The sequence below is a fragment of the Rhynchophorus ferrugineus genome, unplaced genomic scaffold (assembly GCF_030347505.1).
Source record: "Rhynchophorus ferrugineus isolate W39M unplaced genomic scaffold, kcgeb_rfMv2 rfM2, whole genome shotgun sequence".
Classification (NCBI taxonomy): domain Eukaryota; kingdom Metazoa; phylum Arthropoda; class Insecta; order Coleoptera; family Curculionidae; genus Rhynchophorus; species Rhynchophorus ferrugineus.
The window spans coordinates 74,404,219-74,426,331 of record NW_027472581.1 but is presented as its reverse complement, the minus strand read 5'-3'; the positions used below and the strand labels follow the sequence as shown (position 1 = coordinate 74,426,331).

At 30.5% G+C, this 22,113-nt stretch overlaps 1 protein-coding gene across 3 annotated transcripts in view; it reads left to right on the top strand.

The window, feature by feature from the left end:
• The window catches only part of LOC143190406 (uncharacterized), a 194,736-nt gene extending 174,800 nt beyond the window's left edge, over nt 1-19,936 (top strand). For 2 of the 3 annotated variants that reach the window (XM_076394664.1, XM_076394665.1), the window contains exons 4-6: nt 14,564-14,680; nt 16,385-16,572; nt 18,646-19,936. In XM_076394664.1, the coding sequence (XP_076250779.1) occupies nt 14,564-14,680; nt 16,385-16,572; nt 18,646-19,537 (1,197 nt within the window). In that variant the 3' untranslated portion in view covers nt 19,538-19,936. Of the gene's footprint in view, nt 1-5,498; nt 5,543-14,563; nt 14,681-16,384; nt 16,573-18,645 lie in introns of all 3 variants that reach the window. The other variant, XM_076394666.1, reaches the window with a different exon arrangement.
• The last annotated feature ends 2,177 nt before the right edge of the window (nt 19,937-22,113 follow it).

The following is a 22,113-nucleotide window of genomic DNA, read 5'->3' as shown; positions in this document are numbered from 1 at the left end:
TCCTGTCAATTCATTAATCGAAAAACGAATCTCAAAGAACTTACAAGAACTTGAAAATGCAATATTCAATAGTATAGATGCTGAAATATATTAAACAACTGATTATAGCGACCCTCCAACTTTTCGATACCATTTTTGTAGTGCGATTTGTCCTTTGCTTCAAAATAGGCCTCAGTTTTTTTTTCCCAGCGGTCATTCTTTTGAGATCTGAGAACAGGAAATGGTCGCTGGGGGCTAGATCTGGAGAATACGGTGGATGAGGAAGCAACTCGAAGCCAAATTCATGGATTTTTTCCATCGTTTTCACTGATCTATGACGTGGTGTATTGTCTTCGTGCAGCAGCATTTTCTTTTTCTTCAAATGCGGCCGTTTTTCGGCGATTTCGTGGTTAACAGGTCAATTGAAAAGTCTCCGGCCTACCATAGTAGAACCTTTGCCTTTAAAAATTACCCTTTGCCTCAAAATAGGCTTCAGTTTCGGAGATCACCTCTTCATTCGACGAAAATGTCTTCCCAGTGAGCATTATTTTGAGATCTGAGAACAGAAAATAGTCGCTCGGGGGCAGATCTGGAGAATACGGTGGATGAAAAAACATTTCGAAGCGCAACTGTTAAGTGACCAACATCGGTGCCAGTGTATACACATTTGTCGATGGAATAGAGTATCGTCAACATGAAAAAAGGCATTGCCAAATACATGACCTTATAAACTATCGAAAAAGTACTTATCGATTATACACTCATTTTATGCAGCCTTTGAAGCTGAACATGTTTTCTTAAATATTACTAAATTTCATCGTTCGTCTGAGTGCTAAAATATGTATCAAATTCACTTGAACTCCGAGCCGGTATTCACCAAGGAGATGTCTCTCCATTCTTTTTAGACATAGTTGTGGATGCACTTATACAAATATATTTAAAAGGAGACATAGCCTTCAATACGATGTTACAAACTTTTTTATTCATTTAATGCTCGCTGAGAGACTATTCTAAATTAGTTGATTTTGAGGCTTCGAGAATTCTTTCCGGTATAGTTCGCATTGCAAAGCCATGTAGCTTAGGAATTGATGAAGAAAAGCCTAAAATATTGACTATCTGCTATTGTTAATCTCAATGCAGTCCAGTTAAAGCTAATTCATAAATTTAGGTACTTGATAGCAATAAGCAATGGCGAATGTAGCATCGTAGCATCTATTGCTGAACTAATATGCCGAATGATCCAACTTACAAAGAGCTCAGCCTCTAAGATAATGCTAGTAGAAGAGAAAAAATGGTACAAAATTAAAATTTGGCCCTTTTGAACGTTTTATTTTGCTAACCATTTTTTATGATTTTTTGATAACCAAATAAGATGCTTAAGATAAATTTTAAATATTTCTCTTCGGGATTAAATATAAAATAGTATTAGATATAAACTTACGTTATTAATATGCGACAATCAGTGTAAAGTTCAGGAAGAAATTCAGCGACACAGTTCGCAACGGATTGGACAACTATATCGAAAGCTGAACGAATTATGAACGATTGTTATAGGTCTATGAAATACATGGATTTAATATTGAAACAATGGCGAAATTTTGTTGAAGGTATTTGCACAGTGTTGAAGGACAGCAGCGTACTGGTTGTAAAAAATGTAAATAACCAACATGCTAAAAATAATCCATTAAATTTGCAATGCCCGCGAAATTTCAAAATTATCCTGTTCAGTAATAAACATTGTCATAATCAACTTTGGGAACTATCGACTGAAAACAGTCGAAACAGTCGATAGTAAAATTGTAATTACAAATTCACGATTCAACTGTTTTTTTTTTAATTCGTGATGTCTGACGAACATGTATAAATCCTTTCCTATATAAATTGGGAGAGAGGGAAGGATGGAGATAATTGCTTGGAGCAGTTAATTTTATATATGCTTATATTGTCCTATGGTAGTATAAGCGAGATGGAGATATACATATTCCTTCAAGTACTAACTTAAAAAAGAAAAATAAAAATTAATTAAATAATTAATTAATTAAATTATATAAAATTAAATAAAACTTAAAAACAAAAGATGTACAATAACCATAAATACTAAATTAAAATTAATCATATACCTAATCTAAGAAAAAAAAACTAATCCTAATAAGCTTTTTAAATAAAGTAAATGCTTTATTTATTATTGAACTGAAATATTTTTTAACAAAAATCGAGAGAGTAATCGAAATATTACCTATTGTTGCCATGAAAATAGTCAAAATATTTTATTACTTATCATTCACAATTTGAATCTTTTTACCCTATTACATTAACAATCTTGAAAAATATCGTTCCAAAATGTTGCTATATTAATGTAGAATATATTGCTATTTACAAACAAACTATCAAAAAAATCATAAAACTATATATATTACATATAAATCTATGTAACCATAAAATGGGTACATCTTTGTCAAGGTCGCTGCTAGGACGACAGAGCCAGAATGTTAAAAATCAGTCGAATCAAACTAGTCGAACCAAAAATAGTAACTACAAATACACGATTGAAACAGTCGATAGTAAATAATAATGAAATCAGTCGGACCGAAAATAGCGACTGAAATCAGTCGACTGAAACAGTCACTAGTATAAACTAGTAAAATCAATAGAACCAAAAATAGTGACTGAATCAGTCGATAGTAAAAAGTCATCAATTCAGTTACTTACAAAACAGTCAATAGTTAATTTCAGTCGAAAGTTCCCAACGCTAGTCATAATCCTATAAAATTTAATTTCAACACATAATCTGAGCAAACAATTGAAAAAAATAATAATTAAGACAAACAAATAGAAATAATAACAGAAAAACGTTTGCTTTATTAATCGGTCCATTCGCGTTTCTCGCTCATTGTAATTCCATTGATATTATTAACATAATGGCAAGTTTTGAAAGCCTTAAAAAGGTCCATTATGATCCGATATGCCCGAGACGTCGATATCAATCATCAAGCTTGAATAGAAATCAGCGAAGCACCTTTGCGAAGTTTGATTAATGCTTTAAAAAGTTCATAAATCAGGTATTGTTTTTATGAAGTTGAGTAGCACTTGCAACATCATTTTGTTTTCCTGCAAAAAAATTATAAAGCACATGTTGCATGTAAGAAGATAGGATTAGAATTTATACGTTTATTAATTTTAAGAGAAAGTCTAGTAAATTAATTTAGTCCTCAGCTTTTTTATATTGTTTATTTGTATAATAATTAAAATTAATGGGCTTTACAACATACAATTATTGAGAAAAGAAATAATCATAGTATAACAGTATTTACAATTTGTTTTAAATATGTTTATAGTAATGTGAATTCTCAATTCACGACCTGGATAATGATTTAAAAGCATTCAATTAGATCTTTTTAGTAAAGTTACCGAAATATGACTAATTATGATATATGACCTCCAACTTACAAAATATTTAAACCGTTTTTTTGTAAAAGACGTTTTGCTTCTTGTTCATTTTTCTATAGCGTGTAGTCCCGGTTGTAAAGAAAAAAATATAGTATTTTTAATATACCTATGAGGTGTCATGAGTAAAATGTTAACGGTTTCCTTTATATTAAAATGGGATTAGATCAACACTATAGTCCATACGTTCATTCCAACAAATCAAGAATTTTTTTCGTTAAAATAAACCAACATGCAAGTAAAATTTTGTTTCATACCCCTACATGTTTCTTAGCTGACGCAGACGGTAAGATACAGGTAATAAAACTGTTCTTCTAAAATCCTATATTATTAAAGTCAACCAACCGGAATTAACTTATTCAAATAGTTAAGTTTATTAATAAATTAATAAAGGGTGACGTTGAACTAGCAATGGTTTCGCAGCTAGTTCAAAAATTCCTCGATATAATTTAATAGAGTTCAGACAACTACCCTAACTCAGGCTAAACGGTCACCAAATGTAGATCGAAGATACTGAAAGCAATCTAACAATGAACTAGGAAAATCCGAGCTTTAAAAAGCAACCCTTTGCGAATTTCTAGTAGAATCATCGCAGTTCAGAGTGTAAGGTCATTTAAAATGGACAGCTGCTTCTGTGAACTAACCTATTCTACTAAAATTTGGTCAGAAGCAAAGGCACCAAAGAGGGATTGCAGTAGTTCGGTTTCTCAGTCGCCGACTATTGGAATTTAGAAGACACCGTTCCAAACAGAATATATCATAGAAATTTAAATACAGTTGGGACAATATAGATTACCAAAGGCAAGTTCTTGGAGAAATATATTATTTATACTCATTATTATTTCTACAACAACTGAAAGATATGCAGACGAGAAAACTAGCACGTCCCTTAGTTAATTTGTTCAAAAATGGTATATAATTGTTCCAAAAGATAGTGTGTTTAACTTGACTGAGAGATGTTGTAAATAATTTTTTGATTTAAACTCTACACCTTTCATAACTTATATAAAAGTAGGTATAATACTGATTTCACTTTCAAGGGCCTTATCTTCAATTTAGGCTTATCATGACAGCAGATTCTTTCACCATATTAAATAACTTAGCCTCTTCACGGCAGTAATATTTACAAAGATAACAATAATTAAAACGAAGCAGCTCCTATTATACATGTTTTCCATGCAACTGTTACGGGCTTGATTACAAACATTGTGTACTCGAAGACCAACAGGGTTTATATTAGGTTATGTTTATGTTAAAACTGAATGGTGGTTATGAGCGAAACGTCTAGGCACAGGAAATTTAGCCTATTTTCGAAAATATTTAAATCCTCAATGTCGTGTTGTATCGCCGTTCAACAAGTCGCTTCATCTTTCCATGAAATACAATAGTATTTTTAAGTTAGTTAATAGTGTTTCTGATTTAAATATTTTTACATTTCATAACTGATATTGCCGATACGATTTCTGAGAGATCAAAAGACTCAAAAACTGTTCTCTTTTGAATTCATTAAACTAAATCGTAGCAAAATAATTATTAAGAAACGAAGACAGGTTGATGATGGATTGACAATCTTTTCGTAGTCACTCGGAGCACTCCTAAGTAGATTGAAGGAATTCAAAAACTTAAGCCATAAACTACATTATGAATTATAAAATGAATTTAGTTTTTAGCTATATAATAAATATATCTAATAATTTAAAAATTATCATTAAGAGACCTAGAATTTATTAGGTATTAGATATTAAAATAACAAGTGTCAACATATCCTATATCCTTGTTCATTATTGTTGACATACAGTAAAATTAACAATACTATTTATCTTAGGGTATTGAAGAAACTAAAATGAAAATTTTAATCGCCTTCTCAACTATAGATACATTCTTAGGATGCTCATTTGGATATACTACAATGCACTTTATTAAGAAACCTAAATATCTTCTACGTTAAACTATTAGGCATATGTCTCAAAGCCCCTTTAAATGTATGAATTAAAATAATTTTAAAAAAGTTTAATTAATGTGCTTTTCTAATATGAATATGTGTGTTCTAATATGTTGTTTTCCTTTGTTTACAGTGACAAGATTCATGCAATTCGGAGTTACTTCCTAGAAATTATAGGTAAATAATACTTTTATATCAACAAATTATAATTTTTCTGCTTCTAGATAAGTTAATATATTATTTACTTATATAGATTAGGAAATTAGGAAATTATTTGTTTTTATGAACACGAATATTGTCACTCCTTTTGATAAAAATTATAGTAAACTAATAAAAATGGTTTTCCTTTGGTTTAATATATTGTTAGATAGTAACTTCAAATGATCAGAACAGATTCAAAGACAAGTCATTACCGGTTTTGTCGGAAAAATTTAGGTAATTTTCACGAAAATGGCAAAAAATTCAAATAATTGGCATCTTTCAAGCATTTTATGGGTGCCATCCCAAAACCATTTATCGAGCCATTTTCTAACTTCTTCAAAATTGGCGAAGTGCTGCTCTGCAAGCGTTGATGTTTGTTGGTCCCATTGATGCGAAAAATTGATAGTTGGATGAAGCAAGATCTGAAGAGTATGGCGAATGCCATAATATATCAAGTACTTTCGGCGTCTCCTTGGCTGGTTCTAGTTCATGAGACGGCGTATTATCGTAATTTAAAACCTTTCTTATGGTACATTCTGAACATATTTTGATCAACTCACGGTTCAAATTAAGGATTTGATGACGGTAGCGATCACTATTAACTGTTTCAACTGTTCCTAATACACCACGCCACTCTGGTCTAACCAAATACCGAGTATTGTCTGCGACCAAAACGATTTGGCCCTGAAGACGACCGGCCGGCTTCACCATGATTTCTTGCGATGGATTCTCAAAATAAATCCGCTTTTCAACACCAATTACATATTATATGCAGAAATTACTTCTGATCATACGTTTGAAACAGCATTTCTCAGACGACTTTTCGATTTACCATTTGCCTGTCATTCAATTGATGTGGAAGCTATCTTCCCATCTTTGGAATTTCCAGTTGCTCGTAATAAGTCACTAATGATTTATTGGGTCACATTTAACACTTTTGCCAATTGTGTTTGAGTTGGGTCATCCAACTACCCTTGCAATCGAACGATCGATCGTCGAACGTTTTCGGTCTACCAGAACGTTCGCTGCCTTGCACATCGGAGTCACCACTTTTAAATTTTCAAAATCATTCCTCTCATATTTTAAAGTTAAAGCACAATCACCGTAAGTTTCTACCAGCGAACCATGACTTTCAAGGGCTTTCTCCATTTAATTAAATAAGAAAGGTTTAGGGTTTCGGTGAAAGGAGGTAAAACGAAATGAAACAGTGGTGTTTACATTATGCGACCATTACTTATTGAAGTAATCTAAAAATGAGAAAATAAAAGTGATAAAAGAATGGTAAAGAGGCAGTGGTGTTACCTGGCGACGAGGCTTGGGCAGTCGATGGTTGCACGTCTAAACCAAACGATGGTCGGTTAATGAATGATTGAAAGTACCCTACAATAACCTCCCTCATAAACGTCTCGAGGTTGCCAGCTATTTCTTATCGTGTTCCAGTTGGCGCTGCTGGCACCCTGCCTGTGTCCAATATCTGAGATTAGATTTCTGGATATTTTGTAGGCCGTTATTCCACAATGTAAAATTCGACATGCCTCAAGGTCACTACAAAGGTAATAACGTAGTATATACGTGCCGTATATACATGTTTTCAAGTATGAAACTTAACATTTACAAAGGGTTATAAATCTATGATGGTGTTACTTTCATAAAATATAACATGTATAGCTTTGAAGCTTGACGTTAATAGAATAAAATAACATATGTGTCAAATCATAATATTGTATACATAGGTCTATTGACATGTGTTAGAAATTTCTGGTACCCCTGGTATAAGGCACCATTATAATAGTCAATAGGGTACAATCATATCTTCAGCTGCTTTATTTATATATATTTATACCAGTTTTTTTGTTATATTAAATCTTTTAAAAACCCATGATATTTAATTACTTTTTAATAATACCCTTCAATAATACATTATAAGAACCTTTTACCGTATTAAGTCATTTTTGTCACGATTTTATTATTTCTTAGTTTTTATTAGTCCTTAATTAGCCTAAAGATTCTTAGTAACTATTAAATTAAGGTAACCAAAACAATTTATAAAATAAAAAACTCATATAAAAACGTATTATTAATTTATGTTTACTAATAAAACATATCTACGTAATTAGGTTTTCTCATAATATCACAAGAATTTTCAAATTAAACAAAACCACTGTTGATATACTTAACCGCCGCTTCTAAAATGGAAAAATAGCAATGAAAAAATATGAAATTTGTTATCAAAATATGTACCTTAACAGTACATGCTATTAATAATAATTTGATTAATATTAATAGGATATACATAATTTAAATGTCGTAAATGTGTCTAAAATAGTAAATAACAAAAGCACAATTTAACCAATACAAAATTAATTCACTTAAAATACGCTTATCGATTGCTAACCTTCTCCTAAAATTTTTAAATCCAGTAGACGAATACTTAGTAGCCATGACATGGTTGTAAATCTATATTTGTAATTGACCATAAGGAAGAATTTAAAATCAGTCCAAAAGGTTGGGCAATACTGGATGATTTCTGGGATGATGTCTAAGTTGATCACTTGCGATTCGGTAGGCTTAATGCAGATCGTAATTCGAAGCCCACCTTAATCTGTCCAAGTACAAGTCATCCAAGAGGTTTCCATCATGTCATGAGTGCATTAAGTTGACCAAATTGAACGAATACTTATTGTTCGTATATTATGTACGCTGCTCTTTATGTATCAAGAAATACATGCTTATACCTAATCTTCTATTTATAAAATATTGTAATTGTTCTTAAAATAAAAGTTATAAAATATATTTTTCCAGCCATAACATCAATTAACCTAGAAACACACCTAAATCAAATACAAATGTGGCTGTAAAGATGGCATGTAAAAGCCATCGAAACAAAATCCAGTCATATATCTTTTACGCTCCGTAGTAGAATATGTCCACCAGTCTACATCAATAATTGTCAACTCCAGTAAGCAGAGGATGCTCATAGGAAAAAGTTAATACTCGCCAAACGAAAACAACTTGGACCTAAAGTCTACCAAAAGTAGTGGCTTATCGGGCGCAAATCCAAGTTATCTTTATATAACAAGATATTATTGTATAAACCTATACTTCAGCCTATTCGATCATATGGAATCCTAATATGGGGAACCGCTAGCAAGTTTAATAAATCCATCATACAACGGTTCCAAAATAAAGTGCCATTGTCGATGCTCCGTACTATGTTTCAAACGAAGTGATAACGAGTGTAATTCGACGTATTTGTATCGAGTATTTGGAATGAGTGTGAGTGAATCGCAATGTACTCGATAATCAGTTAAATATGCGAGATGGCAGTGAAGTTGGTAGACTAAAACTTCTAACACCATCCGATCTGATTATTAGACATATATAGACATTTCTGGGCATATTATCACTACTAAGAATAATATAAAAATATATTGTTACTAGCGGACTCGACAGACATTGTCTTGGCTTAAAATAAGCTTTTCTTTTGGATGAATTAATTTATTTCGATAATTAAATATATCATATAAGATTATTATAATTCTAAATTCTCAGCTACACTTATTAGTGAATATACTGAAAATATGTATTAACTACCAACCCCTCACGTATATAGCTACTAGGTGAGATAGGGTGCAAATCACAAGTCAGTGATTCTTAGCCCATCTCAAGCAATTTTCCGACTTTATTTCTGTTTCATAGGATAAAAGTCTCTTGCCTTTAAAATATCTGTCTCCATCGGAACAAAATCACGTTCTCTGAATTCATCATTTGGGATCGCCAAGAAATTACACTAATAATAATCACTTTAGGCTGCATTCAATGAATCTGTGATCATATAACTCTTAGTTTTTTCATCAGGAATTATCCTTCATCATTCCGCAACTGTTCAACTATCCGATATAGCTCCATCGAACATTGACTACTCTATAAGAAACCACTTATATAACGTGTTGAGTCAACTGAAGAAATATAAAACTGTACTACCGTATAAAGATTGGCTAAATATTTCCACTTCCTATTGAAACGCTATTTCATATACTTTATATAGTATATCTTGAACACAAATAGTTTCAATGATTTTATATTTAAGCTCGATATTTAATTTAATTTTTAAAATTAAATCTTAAAAGCAGTCAAGATATCTTTAAAACTATACATAACATGGTCTCGTTCCTTTTGCAACAAAGGGGTTAAATTAAATCTTACGAATTTATAATAAAAACAAATACTAAATACTTCAGAAAAGGAAATTTTTCTAAACTATTTTAACTTTATTTTTCAATCTAAATTAAAGGCAAATATATGCAATAATTGAATCTTGCAACTATTTCATTTGCAATATTCTTAATTAAATAATTTTCTGAGGTATGGAAAAAATATTCAGTCGTCTTAATTAACTTATCTGAGTAGTATTTTTTAACTATATTAACTCTAGAGATATCTTGAACGAAAACAATTCTTTCTTCTTCAAATTAAGTTTGTTTTTTTACGAAGTTCCACTAATAATCCACAAATAATAATAAGAGTTTATTATTTTATCAGTCTTTTTCAAGTGTACTCATAGTGATTAAATGAGTTCAAAATTCTGTGAAAAAATGTTTATACCTCAAATTTTCCAACTGAATTTTAAAAACAATAGGACATCAAAATTGTCACAATGTTTTTGCTATTGATGAATAAATGGCGCTACATTCTTGCTGATCGGCCTCTATTTTTGATTCTTTAATATCGCTCTGCATGCTACATTTCCTATTACATTTCCTAAGGTGAACTATTCAAATTCTTCATTTATTTTATATTATTCAAAAGGAAATCTGCTATTTCATTCACAATCATACTCTAATATATTTCACTATATTTTAATATTTTATGGATATGCAAATTGTTTTTGATATTATATTATTTTCACACCCATTTTATAGAATGATAACTAATTAACTTAGCATTGTTGGTAGTAATAACTAAAGATAAAGTCTTTCGTTTAAAAATGTTTCTTAATTTTATGAAAATTTCTATATTTTTCGTATATAACAATTTCATATTGTAAAGTAATGGTTGATGCACTGTTGCTAATTACGGTTTCAGTACTCAAAAGTAGATAATATTTATTAATATTAGTTTTGAAAATGTAAAAAATAATTTTCTGTAGACCTATGTTATTATTGATTTAAAAAACAAATTTCAAAAAATATGTCTAAAATAATTTCAGCAAAATTGAGGAAAATTAATAAATATTACAACCCTGGTAATATAGTTAACTAGATTAAATTATATCTTGTGGAGAGAATCTACTCAATGTACAAATATGTTTTGCTTTATTACTCTACCCAACAAAATGTATATTAAATAAAAAAAACTAAGTCTATTTAATTATTTAAACACTTTTACTGCTTAAATAATCTAATAAAAAACATGTCTATTATCCATACATTAATTGGCTTAGTGAAAATGTTGGATAAAATCTTAATATGCCCTACAAACAAGTAAATTCCAATAAAACGAAACACGTCCAAATCAAGCAACCAGGAATAGCCGTCAGATCGGTTACACAAAAAATATAAAAAATTATTTTAAACTCTATTTTCATTTGGATCTGGCCGACTCGCTGCCAACTTCAACTCTTATCCAGTAGATTACTCGTGGCTTCTGTTGCACATAAAGTTGCACACGCTGTACCGCAAAACGCCGGCAGAGCTATTTTAAACCAGAAAACAAATCCTTAAATTGTCGGCTTGGTGGTGCAGTGGTAAAGGCGATAGGATGGTCCTCCTCCTACTGTTGCAATGGCCGCGGGTTCGAATGCTGCTGGGGCATGGTCGTAAATTTATGTGATTGTTTAAAATTTGTGATTGTTCTAGGCAAAAATGTAAAATCCGACAAGGAAAATGATCCCAGTCACGCCAGTAACCAGGCTGGGTAAGACCGGATGTCTTCTGGGATAATTTCTAAAGTTGGTCACTCGTACAAATGTACTCAATGCTGAGGACCGTGGTTCGGAGCCAACGTTAAACTTTAGGTCCAGTCCAGATAACCCACAGTTGGTAAAAGGAGACTTTAAAATATATTAAAAAAATCCTTGAACAAATATTTTAAACGATATTAAAAGGGAAAGTAAAAAGTATGTTAAAACACTCTTAAAGGAAATTATTTAATTTTAAGCAGAGCTGATTTTTTGTTACCTTCGGTTATCCCCGTATAGTTAGAACTACGAGTATTAAAGAGTTAGGTAGAACGATTAAGAATAGTGCCATCAAGTTACATTTTACATCTTTTTGTAGAGAAAATAAATTAATGTGTCCGCTATATCGTAAATATTAATCAGCCTGGTATATTCATAGTTTTTCAATATATATTTTAGGTGAGAAATATGATTTAAAAGTAAATATTACATCAATACATAAGTAAACTAATGAAAATATGCAGCAGCTAAAATTAAACAAATTGCATAATTCATAGATGGAAAATATATTACAAGTAGAAGAAATTACGAATTTTTAACAGTAACTTATGATGGATTAGTGGATTATTGAAACTTAATGGAAATAATATTGTATTAAATGCAATTTAAAAAGTTAATGACTGTGATTTCTTGATATAGATAGAAAATATTGTCAAAAAAACTTTTAGTAACCTAAAATAACATTTTTTAATAATAATTTTTATTCTATTTTGTGTGAAACATGATAAATCATAGTCTATAAACGATTACTAGTACATACAGATACATTTCAAAACTTTATATATTAAAGACTTTTTATTCCGTTAATTTTTATTGTATTAATATTTTATTTTATTTATAAATTTCTAATGCCTCATTGAAATTAAATTTTTTTTAAAAAAATATGTTTTGAAATAATAGTATTTTACATCAAATATAATGTGTGCTATCTATTAGAGTAATAATGTTATTTATTTTTGTAATTTGTCTCTAAAATGGAACATACAAAATGTCGATCTAATTAACTTGTTTATTTTAACTGACTCTGATACCATATCAAACTTTAGGTGCCGATTCAGTGTTAGCGGTAGTCAGGAGTCATTGCGCCATGGCGAAATTTTCGTGATCTAAATGACTAATACCAAAAGGGATCGTGTTTGCTGCATATTGATGATGATTAAGGATGGAGACAGGCTTTAGCTTGGATTTCCAGTCTTTGTACGGTTCACCTTCTGCACCATATAAAGAGGGTTATTGCTTATTCCGTTCGAGTTAAAGGCCTTAATGAAGCCTCGATCCCATGTAAGGGCGGTCTGATGTATGATAATGCCGAGCTGCTTTGTATGTTGCCACACATCCAGTGTCTAATTTGATCCTTCATCGGAATATATTAGCTGTTTAGGCTTTAAACAAGGAACTTTTTAACGCGAAACTTTCGGCTTATCATATATTTGAAGATTGGTGACGTTTTTTTTACTATAAAAACACGGAGAGTATTATTGAGTTCTGAAAGTAGTAATACTTTAATTTACTTCCTCTTAGTGTATTAATCATACTTAACTAACTTAGCTTAGTTAACTAATTAATACCTATTATTAAATGCCTAATACCAAATTTACTTTTGAAATTTAAATTAAAGTTTGTTAGTAAGTGCGTTTGGTTTCCTTTTGTTTTATAGGAAAGACACAGTTCCACACTCATTACTATTTTATTTTAATGGCCTATGAACAGATTTTTTGACATTAATAGTATTTTAACATTATTTTATCAGCATTTTTTTATATTAATAATGGTATAGAATATAGAATATTTTTTATTAAGTACACCTTACATTAGATATGCTTAGTACAATTTTAATTAATTTTATTACTACTGTTCTGTTGTACTGTTCTGTAAGTAACCCGAGTTTGGGATTAATACATCAACCTGTATTACCCAAATTAAAGTAAAACTAAACTACTTAAGCTAATGTTACGAGTAACACTTATACGCTATACATGTTGGTGTGGTTCAGTTAGCTTCAACCTGATTTCCTGTAGTATTGTCAAGTAGCTTTATTAGTTGCCGCGACTGTGACAAAATTTTGGATCACTTCGTAAATCTATATGGTTTCGAAGTCATCGTGAAGTTTTTTTTTTGGTCTGAAACCAGGAAGGGGAATCCTGTTACGGATACCTGGTTGGGAAGACCCGCAAGAATAAGCGAGTTGGACTGGTCATGTGGAGACTGCCTCTGGGCTACCCACTAAACCCCACTCTATCAGCTAATCCAATGACCCTAATTGGTACTTCTTACTGTTAGTAAGGAGGGTGCCCGTAACCGGTAACACCGTTAAGAGGCACAAGGGCCAGGCAAGGACATCAAGGTTATCACACCACGCAGCTGGCGGTACATGAGTTAGTCGCTCGCCGGAGAAGGTCGAGACAATTTGGAGTTACAGCACGACGGGGTAGTGTTGATTGTGATAGAATAAGGCCACGAAAAGCCGAATGAATTATTGGCCTAAAATATCGGCCAGCTCAGTAATACATCTATTATATCTAATATATCTACGAAGAGTGGATAAATATCTCGAGTAGAGCTCGGATATAAAATAGTGAACTTGGCGGACGTCTATTTCTCTATAAATTTGATTGTTCCTGACGAACCAGGGGGCATTGACATAAACGCAACCCTTAATATACATTAGGAAACCTTTATATTTTCTCTTCCGGTCTATTCCAGTAATATATAAGCCAATTACATAAACCATTTATTTCATATCATAAAATGTAACACTATCAAATTCGCAAACAATGGCCGCTAAGCTTTTAAAATATTTTTAGAAAATTTTTGTTAAAAAGATTGCCCACCATTTCTTACGATGCTATAAACTATGGTTCTATAAAATTGCTCGAATATAATAATACTGATATATAGAATAAAATATGAAGAATAAACTATAATAATTTATATGATTATGAATAAGTTGGTTAATTTCATATTGTTCTAATGTTTAACGTTTGACTACCCAAAACGTTTCTAATCCAATATTAGAATAAATCGTTTTTTTGTTTCAGATAATGGCTAAGCAGGGTATCACAATACTAATCTTACTAGGATATATACGAGTGGCAATTTTCACAACATCTTTACCTACATGTCCCAGTGAGTGCCTTTGTCTCTCCCAAACACAGGTACATATTGATACGTTTAATAATCTAATATTTAACAAATTAAGTAAGACTAATTTTAATTTTAATATTTAATATCTTAATAATATAAAAGGAAAAGGAAATTTCGGGTTTTCCTTTACAAATGACTTCAAAGTCACATATTTCTAGTAATATTTATTCAATGAACCTATACTATAGCGTGTTTTAGAGAAAACAGGTCCTAGAATATTCTAAGTATAGAGGAAATGAAAACCGTTTATTCAGTTGAAAATTACTAAGCTTTGATTATGGAGATTCTAATAACAGCTAATGAGGTTGACACAAGAAATTTAAAAAATGCCCGAAAGGCATTGTCTCTACCGCAATACTAGACCACACATACCTTTAGTCAGTAGGATAAAAATTATATATAGTCCGGGTCATGCCCCAACGGACATTTGAATATTGTCCAAATCTACAGACTGTAGTTCCAAGCCAGGCAACAAATAAATATTGTTTTATTGATATTGATTCATGTCTCTTTTAGAGCTGATTATTGCATATTTCCAAATGGTCGATTTCGCTACAAAAGTACCTATGTGGAGTTTGAAGACGAAACATTGTAATTTGCATCTCTGGATTCGTCCTTAAACTGTATACTGATTAACTTTAATCTTGGTAACTATAAATCTAAAATATAGAAAACACAATGTATTTACATTGCGGCTTATACTAAATACAATGAGTTTGCTAGTAGATTCGGAGATTGTTCCTTCAAATCTTGTCTGAATACCCGAATTCAGAGATGGTTTATACGGATGGATCTATGTCCAGTATAGGAGTAGGCGTTACAATAAACTATAGATCCAAAAATAAACTCTATAGTCTGCTTTCTTTTCCCACTATACCTATTGCTCATAATATTACTTAACAACCATGGTAGACCATAGCTTATATGCCCTGATTTACGAAACTCGCTTCAAGCTGTCCATGATATATTTTCCTCACATCCGTGGTGGTGCAGATCCTCGAATTATACGTTCTGATTATATCTCGACAAAACAACATCATATATGCCCAGCCACAAGGGCATACCTGGGAACGAATTTGATGATGACCTCGCCAAAGGCGCTATTAATTGCGAGTTGTCAACAAATTGTAAATATTTTATATTTTAAGGATCTTTACCTATTTATTGATGATAGGGTAGATAGAGTAGTGTAGCTTGAATGAGACTTGCTGGAAGTGGAAAACAAGTTTTGACTTATTAAAAAGGACTTCTTTTCCCCTTCTACCTCTTTAGGGCATAGAGATTTGCAAGTAAAATTAAACATGCTACAGATCCTCAAAGAAATCGGCCTGTATTTCAAATGTATCCTTTTATTCATTTTTTTGCTATTGTATGCATTATTAGTAAGTTTTGTTTAATAGAACGTAAGAGCATTCTATGATGTTCAACAATAATTTTATTTGAACAAAAAGAGTAAAACGCACAAATGGTATTTTATTCAATATATTGAAAGATTATAAAAACATTTTGAGATTTGTTAAGGATTCAATAAAACGACAAAAATAAAAAAGATAATCTTGATGAAGAAACTTTCCTATAAATGTATTTAAATATGCGATATAATTAATATTTAATAATATTTTTGAGTTATTGAATTAAATTTAAATTTTTTATATTAATCTAATATTATTTCTTAAATTAGATTTTGGAATGCTTATCAAAAATATTCATTTTAGGTCCTTTGCAACTCGGGAGGCTTGGTCGAGATACCACTGAAAAAATTCCCACCGACAGTTGAACATCTGTCATTGACCAGAAACAGTTTTTCGCTAATAAAGAGTGACACATTCTCAGGTTTACGCCAGCTAAGAAAATTGTCTCTGGACGGGAATAACATATCACTTATAAAGCCATTTGCCTTCAGGTAAGATTTGTTATTAACCTTAGCATTTTTTAAAATCCTTAAACATTGATTAGCAAAATGTTCTTTTGAATGTTTCTAAATTATACTAGGTGACAAAAATTAGAGAATTGAAACATAACTGAAATATGTTTAGGAAAACATAATTAACCTCTTAAAATTAAATCTGTTTTAGACATAAATGATAGTATGTGTATTAGTATACTTTAAAATACTATAGTGCACGATATACTACTACTATTTGCCACTATATAGTGCTACTATGTTTTAAAAAATAGATACGTGTGCGTATCAGCTTCAAAGCACTTCTGATGAATTAAGGCAATATATATAAATAAAGAACGATGTTTGTCTTTTCCCTTTTTAATATTTGTTTAGTGCCATCAATTTAATACGATATATTAGATTTCTGTCTTTTTATTTCATTTTCTTATACTAAAAGCAAACTATGAATCTTTCTCTATTAAAATTCAGTTTTCCTGTATCATCCAAAATTATATAGCGTTATTATTTTTATTATTCTATCTGGAAGATCATTATGTAGTGTAGAATAAAAAGGCTTTAAATTTACATTTTTAAAGACGTGTGATAAAATAAAACAGATAGTTCAAAGATTTAATAACAGTATAATAGAAGAATTTTCTGAGGCATGAGATTATCGCCTTGTCTCGTTTATTCCTATAGGAACATCTGGAATTGAAAGTATAGAGTCAAGTTGAAATTTCTCAATTCCTCATGTCCCGTTAGTATTGAATGTACTGATGATGAGCACTTTAAATGATTTATCAAATAAATTATATGAAGGATCTATATTACTGAATCCAGGAGATCTAATAGATTCAAAAAAAATTCAAAATTCTTGATTAAGTAGTCTTAAGCTAGTATATTTATACGGATAATTACATAGTTTGTTTTCTTCAATACAATGAGGGGGTGTTCAAGGTAGTTATTAAATTTTAATTGATGGCACTTGTGTTGAGTATTCTTATTTGGGCAATAAACACTATTTAAGTCCTTAATTACTTTATGTCAAAATACCTAGTGTATTGAACTTAGGTTAATCCTCTCTTAAAAGGTTTCAGTAGCTAGTATTTCAGTGGTTGTTGAACTATCATATAATTGATCCAAATGTATATCGCCGTTTGCATAGCTTCTTTCATCGGAAGGCGATTAATTTCTAAAATTAATAATTAAATATTTGATATTTTATACGATTATTAATATGAATTAACTTATCCCAACTTATAACAAAATATGCTGTAACGATCATAAATGTATTTAATCCAATCAGTTTCGAATTTTTAACATTATCAACCATTTTTTAAACGCACCCAAATACTTCAAAATAAAACGATTCTGCATTTCTTTACTACTGTGCATCCGGATACACAATACTTCCTTGATCGAGAATTCATTTTACTTATTGTATTATCGACCTAAAATATATGACACCCAACGTAAATAAACAATAATCGCACCATAGAGACAAAGTGTGCCAAATCAGATCCCGTCGCGGCTCTTAGCATACAGATTAAAGCAAGTAATAAGTTCAAAGTAGCGACATCTAAACGTCGCGAAGCATTTCCCCAAAATTTCCTATAAATATCCTAAATTTCTCTGTGTCAAAAATTGCCTATAAGTTAAATCTCTATTTTCTCTGTGAATATAACGCGTATAGATTCGAAGCTTGATGCCAGTAGAAAAATGTGTTAAATCACAACGTTGCATACTTAAGCCTAGCGAGTTAAAGAAACTGATAATGACTTTCCGGTTCATCTGGTAAATTATTGAAATAATACATAAAACACCATGAATGTCACTTGACAAAGAACAGCGTTACGTATCATTGAAGAATTTAATCACAGATCGGTAGCATTGTGCAATGGTGTTAACAATGACACGTATGTCAAGCTTCATGAAGAGTAAAAATTGTTAAAATATTACTATAGTAGTAGCGAGTAGTTCTCACGAATATTTGTTATTCTTAAATATCCCATATAGAATAAATGTTTAGTCATTACCTTTAGAGTAAATGATAATATTTGTAACTAATGCATTATTTAATTATTTTTCCAGAGGCCTGCCAAAACTGCGAGATCTTTCAATCCAACACACCCCGCTGAAAACGGTTTCCCCCTTTGCGTTTGCCGGCCTCCAGAACATCAGCACCATTTACTTGAGCTACAACAAAATCAAATCCGTCGAGGGATACGCATTCGCTGGAACCACGAACTTAAAACTGTTGGTGCTGTCCCACAATCCGTTAATTGTTCTCGAAAGTAACGCTTTTACCGGAATCACGGAAGTGGAAAGAATAGCGTTACCATCGGGTATTAAAGTGCTCGAACCCGATTGTTTTAACGGGTTGGATACATTGGGTCACATGCAATTGGCTTTCATGGATTTACGAAGCTTGAAAAGAGGTATATTCCGGGGTTTTACCAACGTGAAGTATCTATCGATCCAGGAGTCTGACTTGGGTGTCATTGAAGGTGATGCGTTTGATGATATGACTTATGTGCGATCTTTAAATTTTCTCAATAACAAAATCGATAGTATTCAGTGGCTGAATTGGACGTGGGAGCAACATATTGGCCACGTGCGATTCCAGGGGAATCATATATTGGAAATCCCCAAACCAGAGACTCTATTAATCGAAGTGGAAAAATTAACCGTCGTATCCAATCATTTTCCGTGTGACTGTCACTTACACTCGCTGCTAGCAGGCCCCCTAGCCAACGGTAGCATAGTAAACTTCATTTCGAAAAACTACTGTATATCTCCATTGGAAGTAAATGGAATGTACATGAACAACATCGACATTGAATCCATAGCACGCTGCGAGGAGGTCACCAAAGAAAATCTAGAAGCGTCACCAAGCAGTAGTAACTCAGCTCAGAAACTAGAAAATCTTTGTAGCTATCTAAATATTTTACTCTATCTGCTCAAATTGTTTCGGATCACATAAAATCTGCCCACGTGTTGTTGTGTAAATACGAACCAATCTCATACAACTTTAACAAAATTGTGATATTATCTTTTATATATATGTATATATACATACATATATAATACCTAGTTACTAATATAATGGTGTTAAGTTTGAATAAAGTGAATCATTATATTCTGTTTGCGATGTACATTAAGCAAAATAAAATGTTATGTGATAATATATGTAAATAGAGGCATTTTAAGGTAAACACCCTGTACATGTGTATAGTAAGTGTAAAATTTATTATGTAGATCTGTTATTATTTAGCTTTTAATCCTAATAATGAGACAGAAGACACTTTCAATTGTTTCTAAGTTGATTTTCTTTGTTTTCGACTCACTGCCAAATGTACTTAACAATTATATCAGAATATTATGTGGTTGTTTCTTTTATCCCCATATAAATACCAATTGTAATTAATCAAGCACCTGTGTAGTAATTCAAAATGTATACATTAATATTTTAATTGGTTAATTATTTTATACAATAAAACAGAAAAATCAAAAATTCGAATAAGAAAAAATGTTATAACATCTTAATGCACATTAATATTATTGTTTGAAAAATATTACTATTCATTTACAAACTTATAAAATATTTGATTAATTACTCTTTTGATAAACCTATTGGATTTAATTTAATTTTTAATAATGTGTTTAGAAATTTTATTTTTAGTAACTATTTTACATGGGAAATAAAATAGCCAGTGTAGTAAAATTTAAGATTTCTTAAAATAAGAAGTTGCATTATAAAAAATAATAAGACATATGTATCTATAATACATAATTAATTTTTAATGATATTAATTTTGTTGGGATATATTTTAAAAATTCGTTTCCATTATATTAGATTCCATTTTTTACTTACTACAAATAAACTATTCTACGACTACAGATATATTTTTTATTTTTATAATATGCTTTTAACCTTTATGCTTAGTGTTAAATATACTGTTATAACGTTTTTCAAAATAACCTGTAAAGAGTAAAACACTTGCACACAAAACAGGTCGGTCAACTAAAACTCCTTATTCACTAACAGTCAACTATTTTCTAAAATATGGAAGAAACTAGTCAGGAAAAACAGGACATGAAAATTCTAAAAGATGTATTAATGATCGAAAAAATATTACTATCAATTTTAAGAGTTATAACATACTTGTAAGTAAATACTACGTTGAAGAACACGTTGAAATTAATTAATTTTTAATAATGTGTCTTGCAGTTTTATTCTAGTACTTATTTTTCTAATACTTTATTGTATTGTATTTTATTTGGCTGTAAAAATGCAAATAAAATTGTCCAGTATAATAAATTAGCAAAACAATTCTTAGTAGAAGAAATAATTTGAAATAATTTATTGAGAAGTATCTTTGTAATGAATTATGTATATATATATATATATAGATATATATATATATATATATATATATATATATATATATAAATATATCAAATTATATATATATATATATATATATATATATATATATATATATATATATATATATATATATATATATATATATATATATATATAAAATTATATATATACATATATAATTTTAATAATATTAATTTTACTGAAATATATTTCGGAAATATTTTTCTTTTATACCAGATTCCAGTTTTTGGTTAAGATCTAAAAACCATTTTACATTATATTTACCTACTTATTGTTATAACATACTTTTAATCTTTATAAACAGTGCCAAATATATTTTGTATACCATTGCTATTATTCATGGTAACTTGTAAACACTTTTTTTAATATTTTTTTCTGATGCTGAAAAATTATCCATAACATAATAAAACGGTCAATTATATTTTCTCAAAATTAACCTTGAACTCTTAATCGCGTCTTTTTTCAGTTACCAGCGTGTCATGCCGCATTATCGTCTATTCTATGTTTTTCAATCCCCTAGAGTGTTTATAAAAGGTTCTCTTTGCTCCACCATATGTACAAATCTTCCTCTACTCTGGTGTTTTTTCCTTACAGTTTCTCTTACTATGGTCATATATTCAAGAATTTCTGAAATCGTTTTCCTTTCTTTATTCCATATTTTTGAGAAAGAAAAATAATTAAAACCAATTACTACTAAGATATTAATGAATTCAATTAATTGAATAACCAAGAATAATCTAATACTAACATCCCACAATAAAGCGATTAAATATTATTTCTTAATAAAACTATTTATCTGCAGATATACTTTATTCGTATTTTAAGGTCTTCCCCGTTTAAATCTACTCAGTTATTACAAGTGTTTTGGAAAATGTATATCGATTATCCCGAAATTTAAATATTAGTCATCATCAAGTTAGCAATTTTATCTTCAGATATGTCTACTAGGTTAAAGTTGTTATTCGATATGTCCGCAATATCTTGAACAATAGTAAAAGCACATGTATGTTGATTTATACGATTCCATGAAAAGCCTAAGAGCAAAAAGAACAGATTATATAAAAGGATTAACAGGATTCGGTGAGATAAGAGTTAATTTGCATTTAAATTTTAGGAAGCGAAATAACCATTTTTAGTTATAAGAGACA